The sequence below is a fragment of the Cygnus atratus genome, chromosome 1 (assembly GCF_013377495.2).
Source record: "Cygnus atratus isolate AKBS03 ecotype Queensland, Australia chromosome 1, CAtr_DNAZoo_HiC_assembly, whole genome shotgun sequence".
Lineage (NCBI taxonomy): Eukaryota > Metazoa > Chordata > Aves > Anseriformes > Anatidae > Cygnus > Cygnus atratus.
Window position 1 is genome coordinate 65134824 of NC_066362.1, and position 12593 is coordinate 65147416.

At 35.8% G+C, this 12593-nt stretch overlaps 1 protein-coding gene across 6 annotated transcripts in view; it reads left to right on the forward strand.

The window, feature by feature from the left end:
• ERC1 (ELKS/RAB6-interacting/CAST family member 1) overlaps positions 1-12593 on the forward strand; it is a 307518-nt gene that overhangs the window by 264999 nt on the left and 29926 nt on the right. For 4 of the 6 annotated variants that reach the window (XM_035550781.2, XM_035550783.2, XM_035550782.2 and 1 more), the window contains one exon: positions 6678-6779. In XM_035550781.2, coding sequence (XP_035406674.1) covers positions 6678-6779 — 102 coding nt within the window. Of the gene's footprint in view, positions 1-6677; positions 6780-8384; positions 8924-12593 lie in introns of those variants that run through there. The other 2 variants (XM_035550786.2, XM_050714445.1) reach the window with 2 other exon arrangements.

Sequence of the window (12593 nt, forward strand, 5' to 3'; positions counted from 1 at the left end):
TGGATATAACACAATAATGCATCCTAAGCACAAGGTCTGATTTAGGTTGTCAGTCGTACCACTGGTTTTCTCTATACCAGAGAGGATCCAGAGCAATAGACTTCAGTAAACTTTGTCAGCAGGCAAACCTGTAGTTGGTTATTTGTTCATCTCCTAGGGAACTATTAAAGCTCCAAGAGACACATTCCTGTACAAGGAAGGTTTTGGTTCAAAGATTGTTTTTTAAATCCGTCCACATATATCTGCATATGTCAAGCATCAGAGAGAACTTCATATCCAAATGATCTCCATTAGTTTAGTTCAAAGTTTGAATATGAAGTTGAATATGAATTCTCCAGAATGAAGGTTGTCTGTAATTTTTGCAGGTGGGGAGATGAACAGAAAAATGAAATAACTAAATAGAGAAATTAACTGAGCTGATAAAGTCGTTCACTTTATAATGTAACATTGTTGTAACATTGCCAATAGTTGATGGAGAAGCCTTTATCTCAGGTAGAATCTGTGTTAAATCCTGTGGGCTTTGAAAAACCCCCGTCAGGTGCATGGAACACTTGCTCTTTGTCGCCGTCGCTAAAACACAGACTCCAGGATGTACAGAATTTCAGTAATGAAAAGGTTTTTCATTTGTATTCAGCTGAACATTGTGTTTGTTTGCTGCTAATAGTGCAATTTCAGTTGCAGATATGAAACAGCCAAAAGGAAAGACAAACCTTACTAATGATGTGTCTTTTAAACTTTATAAATAAAAATGACAATTCAGCATGTACCATATCTTCACAAATCTGAAAAATGTCTCCTGGACCATTAAATATTATGAATGTAAAGGGCACATTCAATAAAACAATTGATGCAGTCTCTCAGAGACCCCATGCTCAAGGTGGATATTATGCCCAAGGTAGTTATGCACAGCATCACGTTGTAATGACAGGTGAAGAGGGTTTGTTCTCATTGTTTCTGGCAGCCAGATTCCAGCAGGGAGATGGTTGGGTATTTGCAGAGAGTATGTCTCAGTGCGTGTTCTCAGAAAGGAAAAAAGGACTATCTGAAAGTCTTTGCAGGAGCATGATTTTCAGTTACTGGATTTGGCTAATGACCTAGAAAAATATATATATATTGCTATGTTATTAATAGAGAAAAAGTTTTCAGACTGTTGCAGTTATATGTGTTTGCTCTCAGTGAAACATCTAGCTCTGAGAGCTGAATCATATGATTCTATGAAAGAAATGGGATGACTCCTTTAACTCACTGACACACTCTCTCTACCGCATATCCATTTGTCACAAGTACAGTCATTATATTAATGTTTACTTAATGTGGGGCTTTTTTAAACTCTACATTAAAGGATTAATAAAGCTTGTTTAGACTGGTTAGCAAAGCCAGAATTACATTACTCAAGTATTTTACAAAAAATGAGGAAGCAGTCACTGATGTCATGGTTTCCACAGTGTCCCATGGTGGAGAAATAGATTTGACGAGAACTCTTTGAGTAAGTTAATGCAATGTATGAAACTGCCTAAATTAATATAGGTAATACATAGCTTATGAGCTAGTATCTGATGTTTATTAGAGGTCTTGTGCAGAGATACAGAAGTATGCTGTTCCTTCAAATAAAATTTGGTTTCAAAAACTTGCCAGTGTCGTGGTTACCAGAACACTAGCTATCCCGCTGAAATGCTTAAGAAAGCTATGTATTCTCATTGCAACATATAACGTAGTACAAGCTTTCAAATAAAAATATTCTCTAAAATATAAACAATGTCTGAAGTTAAAATTGTAGTTTGCAAGTTTATGTGTGGAATTCCACTATAGAGAGCTTGTCAGTCCTGGGCAGCACTCCTCTGGGTTTTACCAGCAGGATATGAATCTGACTTTCCTACATTGTTGATCAGCTTGAGGTCTATTTTTTTCTCTTATAGTAATTTAGCTGTGATAAAATCTATTAATTTGGTGTTCAGAACACAGGTGCACAAACATGCTACTGGTGTAGCCTGCAGTGAACATAAAACAGCTTACTCTTAGGAACCTGCAGGTGAGTTTGCCTTGAAGCAGTACATCCATGAAGTAGGAACATAATGATACTTAAACAAAATTCACCATGGCTACAGTTTTGGCAGCTAAAATATTATACAAGTGCTGTTTGGAATGAAAGCTTTCAGGTGTTGGCTGCATTAGAACCACTCTGCTCCATGGTAATTTCCTTGTTTACCCAAACATTTATTGAATATAATAGGCAGGCAGAAACAAACTGTATGATAACCAGAAAAAGTATGGGGAATATACAGTTAACAGTGAGTGTGTAGTGCAGAACCACGAAGCAACAGAAGAAAAGAGCGCGTTTAAAAGCAGTGTTAATGCTGAGCATTCACATTTATAATTAAAAACAAGTTTATCTCATATTTTCTCAGGGTGCTTTTTCTTTTAATATAACCACCTGTTGTAGCAAGGAATAGGACAAGGGCCGAGGTTAAGTAATGACTAGAACAGGAAGGGCATTAAGGATACGTGTATCAGGGAGGTGAAAAAATGACTGCAGAAGTTCTGGGAAAAAAAGAAGTGTGAGGGGGTGGCAGGCATGATCTGCGTGTTCTTTAGCATAGTCATATATAACTAGAGAAAGCTTTTTTCATATGTTATGTCCTAGACCTGCAGTTCACTGTATGTGGCCTGCAGACCTCTCGTGGCAAGCTATCTGGCTTTCAGTTAGGAGCCTGAAATTGTGCATTGGTTCTTCAATAATTTTGAGGATTGACGCTAGTCTAAAGGGTTGTGGGACTGTTCTTTTGTGCAGTGATTACAGGGAGACTGAAGACTGATATCTAAGGCTTTGACAGGGTGTGTTTCATGTGTGTGTGTGTGTGTTTGATGTTGTTTGGGGTTTTGGTGCTTTTTTGTTTTTGTTTGTTTTGTGACTGGAGGGCAAAGAATAAGTTTAGGAAATCCACTCTGTCAAAACAGAAAGAAACCTTCTGGAAAAAATCAAGAAACCTACTGAGTTTTGTGGGGTTTTGTATTTTTTTTTTCAGTCTAGTGTTTCATCTTCACATGCATGAAGAAGGTACCTGTAATGGCAAATTATATTTTTTAAGCAAAATTTGGATCTGACATCCAGTTCTTATCATCACTAGTTCTGATTACAAGCTCTGTAGGTTTTAGACAAAAGTTCTCCTGACACAACTGATTTGTCTGCATTGCTCATTTATTTTCTCACAGGACACAGTGGTTAAACCACTTTGTTGTTCATATTTTTTACAGTGATGTAGAAATGTTTGCCCTAGGATCTGAGCCATAACCTCATAAGGTGGGAGAGGATTGTATAATAGCACAATGACACGCATTTTAGGACTGCAGGATGTTGGAGTGGTTCCCCACAATAAAGTAAATGGTTTGTTTTTAAATCATTACAACAGCCATATGCCAGTACTCTAGAAATTTCCATCCGTGTGAACATTTTTTTTTTCTGGAGAGAAGCAATAGGAGAAAATTCAGTTCATGTATTTCCAGTTATTTTGAAATCTCCCAATTAGAAGTTCTTCAGTTAGCATTCAATCTAAATCAGAAGCTTTTTATTTCCATGTCTGACATAGAGAGAATTAGAAAATTGTTACGTTATATTAGAAATATGTCTGCAACACTGCTTAGAACTTTAATGCTGGAAAATAACTTGTAGTATACACCAGGAAATAAACTTTTTTTCTTCCATTTCATAATTTTTGCCTCATTCCAAGGATATATATGTGTCAATTAGTTCCTGTAGGGAAATCACAATACTGAATTTGTTGTTTTCTTGCCAAGACATTTGTATCAGACACATGCTCTCTTAGAATAACAGCAGAAACAATGGAAGCTAAAGTTGGATTAAAGGAGCAACATAGAAAACTTCCTTCTAGGTGAACTGATTCTTTATGTTTGTCATCATTGGGGTGTTGGAAACATTGTTCTGGCTTAAATATTCAAAGGGCTGTAATGGAGCTAAGCAGCTAAATATTTGTGCAAAGAGGAAGAATTTTGGAACTGAGCTTTTTCCACTTTTGAAAACTCCAGCCTCGATAACTATAATTATTTGAAAATGAAAAGTCCAAATACTAAGAATTACAGCATAATTTAGACTGGAATAGACCTTTGCATACCGTCTAGTCCAACCACCTGCTCAAAGCATGTCTGATCAGAGCAGACTGCTCAAGGCCTTGTCCGGTTGAGTTTTGAGAATCTGCAAGGATGGAGATGCCTGTTCTAGTGCTGGATAATACTTGTTATGAAAAGGTTTTTCCTGATCTCTAACTAGAACCTTCTGTTTTCTAATTTGTATCCACTGTCTCTTGTCCTGTCCCCTCCAGGAAGAATGTGGCTTTCCTCCTATCAAAATAATTAAGGAAGCCTCCTCTTTCTCAGGCTAAACCTGCCCAGTTCTCTCAGCCTATTGTCACGCTTTCTGTTAAGTATTAATAGTGGGATATTCTACTTGAAGTTAAATGTCAGGGGTATGCAACCTCTTAAATTCCACTTCAGAATTTTCTGTGAGAGATGCTGTGCTTCAGATGATTAGATCTGTATATTCTTTCATTCCTATATTGGCACTAAGACAGTATTTTTTACATGCAATAGCATAAAGTATGCTGCCTCTGTCTGGGAGTAGCTATTTTCTTTTGTCACAAAAGTTAATGTTTTGTACCAGTCTTCTGGTAAACTTCTGCTTCTTAACAGATCCATTCACATACACATTGAAAGTCATGTGAAAAGTTATTATCAAAATGAAAAAATTCCAAAGAAAGGTAAAATCATTTAAAATCAATAGGTCTCCTTGCAGAGAAGAACTTATTAAATATCCAGTCTTAAATGTAATAAAATAATAAATATAGTGAATGTACCTTGACAGTAAACTGGTTGTTTAAGTATTAATGTAGAACACTTCAAGTAATGATTTATGAATGATGAGTCAGACTTGGAATTCAAAACTTGTTTGAAAAAACAGAGCAAACAATATAAAGATTTCGTGTGATTAAATTGCTTATTGCTTAAGCTCAGTTTGTTATTAGTTTTTGTTAAATTAATCCAAAATAAAATCAAATCCAGATTCAAGCCCTGGACCTTCTCTATAATGATCTGAGTACAGTCAATTAGAATCTACATTCTCTAGCCTTGAGACTCATTAAAGTTATACTTTTCCATGAGAAATTCATTCAGTTATGAAGAGATTGAATCAACAACTGGCATTTTTCCAGTGAGCTTTGAGCTTTCATTTAAGACATTTAATTTTAGTAAATCTTTGATGATTTTAATATGTCTAGCTATACATAATTTACATACATAATTTACTATGTATCATATCTAACACAGGTCTGGCTAGCCTTTTTGGCTTTTTGTAATACTGGAATTTTACAAAGCTCAAAGTGGGGCTTCATCTACGTTATAAACTGGGAAATGCCATCTTTCCATTTGGGGTCTGCTCCAGATGTGAGAGCCCAGTGACAGTGGCAGCCAGACAACCTCAACTGAAGCAGCTGACACGAAGGCAGCAGTTCACATTGCAAGACCCAAGATCCAGCTGTCTTTTGAAATCTACTTGCAGAGTGTTATTTCTGTCTGAATGGTTCTTGTGAGCTCTGTGTGTGTGTTTGTAGGTATCTGGGGACCTCCCTTCAGGATAGTTGTATGTTAACAGGGCTTCATGTCACTAACGTTTTCCTTTGCAGACACAACCATGTAGTGTATTTTCATGTTCATTGAAATTGCTTAACTAGAGTGGTAATGTTAAGGTAGTATTCAATTTATTTTTACCTGTCTTTTTAAACAATGTATTGCCTAGAAATAAGGAGAACAGGAGAACCTTGTACTCAGTCAGTTGTCCTTGTACAAGCTGAAAGTGCCCCTTGAATTTTCATTTGTGTTTAAACTCATACAAAATGTATCTTCCATATATATAGTAGTCAATAATTCCATATGTATTTTATATTTTGTGATTAATATATATATATATATCTTTTGAATCTTGACATTTCCTGCGAAGTTGAAAAAAATCTAAGAAAAGTAAAGAAACTCATTTCAAATTTTGTTAATTCTTTGCTTGACTGTATGCAGTTCGTAATTTTATACATCTTTATTACGTCACCTCTTCTTCCCAAAGACTAATTTATTAACTTTCTAACTTCCTCACAGGAAAGCTTTTTTATTGTTCAGTAATCTCAGGATTTTTGTCCTGTCTGGTATATCAATTGAAAACAGCGTTGCATATTTAGATTAAATGTTTTTTTTCAGTTAATAATCAATATTCAACTTTCCTACTATTATCACCTTGTTTACCATTTTTTTTTAAGCTGACTTCTTTTTTTAAATTCCTTAAGTACATCCAACTGATGTTTTCATTGTTTTTTTCTCCAAATTGGAGTTTCAATCTTAATCCCAAGATTCTTTAACAAGGAATTGGCTTCTTTGCACACACATCTACAGCACCAGGTTTAGTAGGTAAAAGTCAGATGAGACAGTTAATTGCAAAACTAACTTTGCCTCACAGTGAACTAGTTTGAATGTGTTTCCTATTCGTATAGTAATACCTACTAATGTTTTGTGTGAATTTTTTTTTACATGTATGGATTTTGGATATACAGAATAGCCTAAATAGCCTATGGTCTCTTTAGTCTCTATGACTACGTTAGGCTGAAATTCTTCTGTTTCTTGCATAGACTCAGAACCGTATGAAGCTGATGGCTGACAACTATGAGGATGACCACCTCAAATCCTCATCCCATTCCAACCAAACCAACCACAAGCCCTCCCCAGACCAGGTAAAGTGTCTCTCTTTTTCTCTTGACAAGTAATTTTACTATGGTGGCTGATTATTTTGAGTCATATGTAATTTTCCCCAACATGCTTGCAGTACCTTGGAACAAAAATAGCATTCCACAGTGCAGTTATAAAACAGAAACTGATGTTGCTGTTGTGCAGGCTTCCTTGAAAACTCCCAAAATGTGAACAAACAGTTCCTGGTACCAAGCTGTTATTAAGTGGGTGGAGAAGAGGGGGCAGACAATGAAAGAGAAGAAAGAAATGCTACTGTCTTAAAATGCAAGACTGGAGTCCTGTGTAGCATATTCAGATTTTAGTAACTCAGGTTTGCTGCTTGAATGTGTGGAGTGTCCAGGACTGTTTCTTGTCTTCAGTAGCAGGAAGTCATGCTCCAGGATCAGTTTTCTGATCTATGCATTGTATATGAGCAGTTCCCTTCATTTCCCATGAGGAAATCCTGGCCTCTGTGCCAAATGAGCACAGACTGCTCCCTCACAAACTCAATGGGCCATGAACTGAAGGAAAATCAATTTACCATCTCCAAGGCAGTGAGGAGCCTCTTGTGTCATTTACGAAGCACAGCCGTGTGTTTGATAACTATCAGAAAGATTACCTATCCCTTGGGTAGCACAGAGAATGCCAACGTAATTGCATATCCCATGTTGTAATCTCATCCATTCCAATTTAATTAAAATATTAGCGATCATTAATCACTGCCTTGACAAAATGAAGGAATGTTTGGCACTCCTCTTTGCCCTCTGGCTGAGCTAGAAATTGTTGAGATCTGAAGGAAGGCATCTCATTCTAGACCTTTAAGCACCAACCTTGTGAAATACAGAAATTGAGTGAGGTACTCAGTTATGAGGAAAATGGAGGGATGAAAAAAATATATATATATTCACCTTGAAAAAAACAAATAATTAAATATTTCTCTTTATGTCTGTATCAGAAAATAATAAGGGGTGCAAAGGAAAGCAGAAAAATTCTCTTTTTCAAAGCAACTTCCTTCTGCATCTTGTTTTAATACCCTCCTCTAAATGATAAAGAAAGAACTACAAATTGAGTGTCTTTAAATTTCCTGAAATGTTTTTGGAAAATGTTGGTTTTAGCTCCTTCAGGAAAGTGCAATTGTTAAGGCTACAAATTAAATTGCTTTCCTAACTTTGTTTTAGATGAAATATTAGAATATCTGTTGTTTCTGCATTGCAAGTGTGGAGTGAAATGAAGCCATTTCCACGGTGTGACTGTAGTACATGCTTGCAAGTGAATGCAGTGTAGCATTAACAGATTAAATGAAAAGATTAAATATTTAAGGAAGTTCTTGCAAAGGCCTCAAAGAGAGGGCAGCAGGAAGGAGAGGGCAGGAGGAGGGTCCAACTGTACTTTCCCTTTTGCAAAGGGGCATTTTAAAAGTTAGCAAAGCCTACAAGAAAGCAAAGCAAGCTGTACCTCAAAGTCTAACTTTGAATATTGCATAAGGAATTAAGACCACACTTTTTACTACTATTCGTACTTACATATGTGCTTTAAATACTAACCAACTCTTTATTTCATTCCCACGCTGCTCTGGGGCTTTTCTCCCAATGTCACCTCTGCACCACTAGGATGAGGAGGAGGGTATTTGGGCATAACCAGTCAGATGCTCTTAGCTCAGCCATTTTGTTCAGAACGGTGAGAATCAACTTCTCTTGCCATTAGAAAAGTTTCCAACAGTCACTCTGCCATCTTGCTGCTGCGTGCATTATGAAACCGGGGCGTACCCCTTCTCCCTTGCTTGCATAGTCTCTGCATGTGGGTGTTTCTTGTGTGTTTATTTGTCATTTGCGATTTTCTTCTTCTAATAATCATGTCATTGTTTCATGATGTTGTGGGGAAAACTTTCCCGGGCATGTAATTGAGTTTATATGCAAAGCAAACTCTTAGTGCATATGAGAGAACAGGAAATGTCTCTCATAATTTATCATTAACTTCACAGAGGAAATGTTTTCAGTAAGAATCTTTTTCAAAGTAGTTTGCACTGTAGCCAAATCTATGTATGCTTTTTCGATTCTGGTTGGTAAAAAATTTGCTCAGAGATTATGTTCCTCCTGCAGATAATGTTCCTCCTAAAGGTTTTAAGCATGTTGAGATCTGCTGCTGAGATTGCTGCCATACAGGCTGACCTAAATACTCACAAATATTTATCAGCTCAGAACAGATGATTCTTGATACTGATTCAGAATATAAATTGTCTGTAAATTTGAAGGCAAAGAGTAACATCCCCTTAAGCTTCCCCTCTTCCTCCCATATCGTCCATTCTCTCAAAAAAATGGGGAAGAAATTGGTAGCTCTTTGTCATTTAAACTGCATTTTGTTTTTCTGTATCTGCCCGCATACTTTTATCTTTTCTGCTGTCAAATTGTCTCTGCAAAAAAAAAAAAAAAAAAAAAAACATTTCCAGAACAGAAGGCAGTGCACAGGACAGAGCCATTTTCTAGCAAAGAAGAAAACGCTTTCTTGTCCAGGAGCCTTCATTCAGAGCTGCAAAGATCAGATATTGATTATAAGGCTACAGTGCATAGAATTAATTTGAGCCTTGTAGTATTAATTTTAAAGCAAAATAGATTTATTTAAGTACTTACAGTATTTTAAAGGATTGAGATGTGATGATAATAGTTTAAAAATTTATATGGAACTTTTTCATGTATTTTTTAAGAAAAAATATTCCACTTGAGTTTCTTTGTAGCTTTTCTCAGAATTTGATTTTTCCATATCAATTATTTGTAAGAAAACTCTTCTGAAAAATTCTGTGGAAATTATTACTTTATATCAGATTTGTAAAAAATAAAAAGAAAAAAGAAAGAAAGAACAAGTTACTCTCATCTCTTCACACTTGCTCAATTAACTGCAGGGTTATATGTCTGTCTGACTATAGATCAGATATGTCTTTTCAAGTCAACCATCTGAAAATTTAATCCAACTGTGGCATTGTCAAACTTGAATTTCATGCCTTGGGGTTTGAACTGAGAAAATCTCTTAGTGAAAAAACTATGCTTCATTAATTTAGTCTCATTGTTGATTTTGCGTTCTTTTTGAATCACTGCTCTTGCAATGGTTACGTGTTAGTATATGATGCTAAAGGTTTTAGAGAGAATGCTTGTAAAGTTTTGCTGAGGCATGGCGATTAAACAGGAATGATCAGGTAAGTAAATGATGAAAAGGAAGAAGACACTTGCTGTGAAGGTAGGGATTATTCTGATTTTCATTCCAGAGCAAAAATGAAGATTATATAACGAACACTGATAGAAAGATCTTTCTCTTTTCTTCTCCCATCTACTGATTCATCTATGAACGTAACTGTGCTAAGAGAATGACTTCTTAGTTTACTGAATAGGTGCTCCTCATACCAATTAAATACAGTATATGCTTCTACTTTGTACTTGAGGCATTTTCCTTAGTTTCAACGCTATGACAGCAGAGCAAGGAAAGCATGTTACAGAATATCCTAGTGAAAATAATGAGGCAGCCAGCATCCTCACCTAACAGGCATCTCATCTGAGAAACATGTCAGTCTCAAGTCTTGTCTGGCATACATCAACGGAGAAAAGCATAGTTGATTGATGCCTCCCAATCCTGTTATTCCTAACAAAGTATATGTTTTTATCATGATATTCCACGTACATTCAAATAAAAACTCCTGCTCCTTCCCTTTGTAAAGAAAAGATTTTAAGCCATGAAGTACTTAATCTGCATGTGTTAAATGAAATGGATATGTTACAATGACTTTCAAAAAGTGTCTAATAGCATAGGACTTGGAGATAATTTTATTTTTGTAAGATTCCTTTAGGTCTGAAGATACAATCTTCTCTGGTCAATACTGAAGATAATGGAATCCACCAAAATATGTACAGTAACAAACTACATTATATATATATATGTATATATATATATGTATTACAAAAGGCCTTTTCCCTTCCAAATTCTGGAATTGACTGAAAATGTTAATGCTAAAAATGACAGCACTGTCAGATACAGCTCCATTGAAATGCAGTACTACTTCTAAACATATGTGCCCTACCTGTAGTTTCATAGAATGGTAATTTACAGTTCAATGTGAATACCAGCCTTTTTCTATAGGACAGATTCTCTCATTTCCTTGCTGTCTGAATTTCTCATGACTCCTTTTATTCCCCAGATGGAGCTCTATGCTTCTCTATATCCAAGCATATTTGAATGTGCTTTCTCATGAGGGTGCCCCTGTGTCTTTCTCAAATACTAAAATGGTCTGGCCAATGGCTTAATCAGTTATTACTTTTATCAAAATTAATAGGAATTTAAACTTTATGGTATCTAATACATATTAACGATATGTATGTATGCATGTGTATATTCTTGTAAACATGTGCCATGTATATGCTATATGTGGGAAAGAAGAAGCAGAGCTTCCATACGTAAATTTCTCAAGCTGCTCAACTCATCTAATTTTCTTGTTAAGTACAGCCATGCTATCTACTATGTGAGAAAGTGTGAGCAGGGTTCAGAAATCTGCTTGTCTTACCTCTGCACATCAAAAAGGAGAACTGATTTTGTTCAATGGCTGTTGTGGATATAGGGTAACATAAAAGCTGTCAGAAGAGTGAAAGGCAATCAGAATGAAGGACACGTGGAAAAGCAAGGATAAGTTAAAAGTGCTAAGAGTAAGAATACAGAAAGAGCAAAAGTGAAACTCTGAGAACTGAGACATTTATCCCAGTTTATAATTTATACATACTATGTCTGTGTTTTTGAGCGTGCATGCCGTTATATAGCATTCCTCTTCCCATATTCCATGGCTCTGGCTTGCAGTAGGAGTTGGAACCCAAGAGATGCCATCACCATACAATTTTGGAACTCATTCTGTGGAAGCATTTTCTAATAATGATTGCCAAAAAAATCTGAAGTCACGGATATGCCTGCTAAGGAGCAGAACATTTGGCTTTGCTGTGCTTGAATTCCAGGAACAAAATCTGAAAATTAATTTTATGCTTGTTAAAGTAACAGCGGAATAGCCAAAGATCTAGCATTAAACTAGAGCACATAAAATTTTTCAAGATGATGAAAATATTAGAACATTACTATTACTGTAAAAAAAAAAAAAAAAAAAAAAACTTTGCAAGACAAAAGACCTCTTTTTGTGACGTTTTTCTAATACTTGAGTTTCACAAATTTTAATGCAGAAACAGTCAGTACTGTTAGTTGACTCCTGAAGACATTAGCATAATTTAACACATCTTTTTAAGATTTCAGAGTTAATGTCTGTGGTGGAAAGAAGATGGTGACATAACAGGAAAATATTTAAATTGTTTTTGAGAACTGAAAAACAGTCAAAAAAAAGTAAAAATTTAGGGATTATTCTGATTTTCATTCCAGAGCAAAAATGAAGATTATATAACGAACACTGATAGAAAGATCTTTCTCTTTTCTTCTCCCATCTACTGATTCATCTATGAACGTAACTGTGCTAAGAGAACGTAACTGTGCTAAGAGTAAAGTAAATTTCATAGATTTCTTGTCAAAAAGTGTAAATTATAATGGCGACATCAACCGATTACATGTGTGTATTGCGTAGGAAAGGCTATATTTTTAATTTTATAATTGGCTTTGCTTAAGGTTTTCCTGTAGACAAGAGTCATCCAAACTTAAGAACTGAAATTTAAAAAAAAAAAAAGTCATCAATATGTTTAATGGGCTCCCCAGTAGAAGAGGGACATGGAACTACTGGAGCAAGTCCAGAGGAGGGCTGCTAAGATGGTTAGAGGACTGGAGCACCTGTTATACAAGGACAGGCTGAGAGA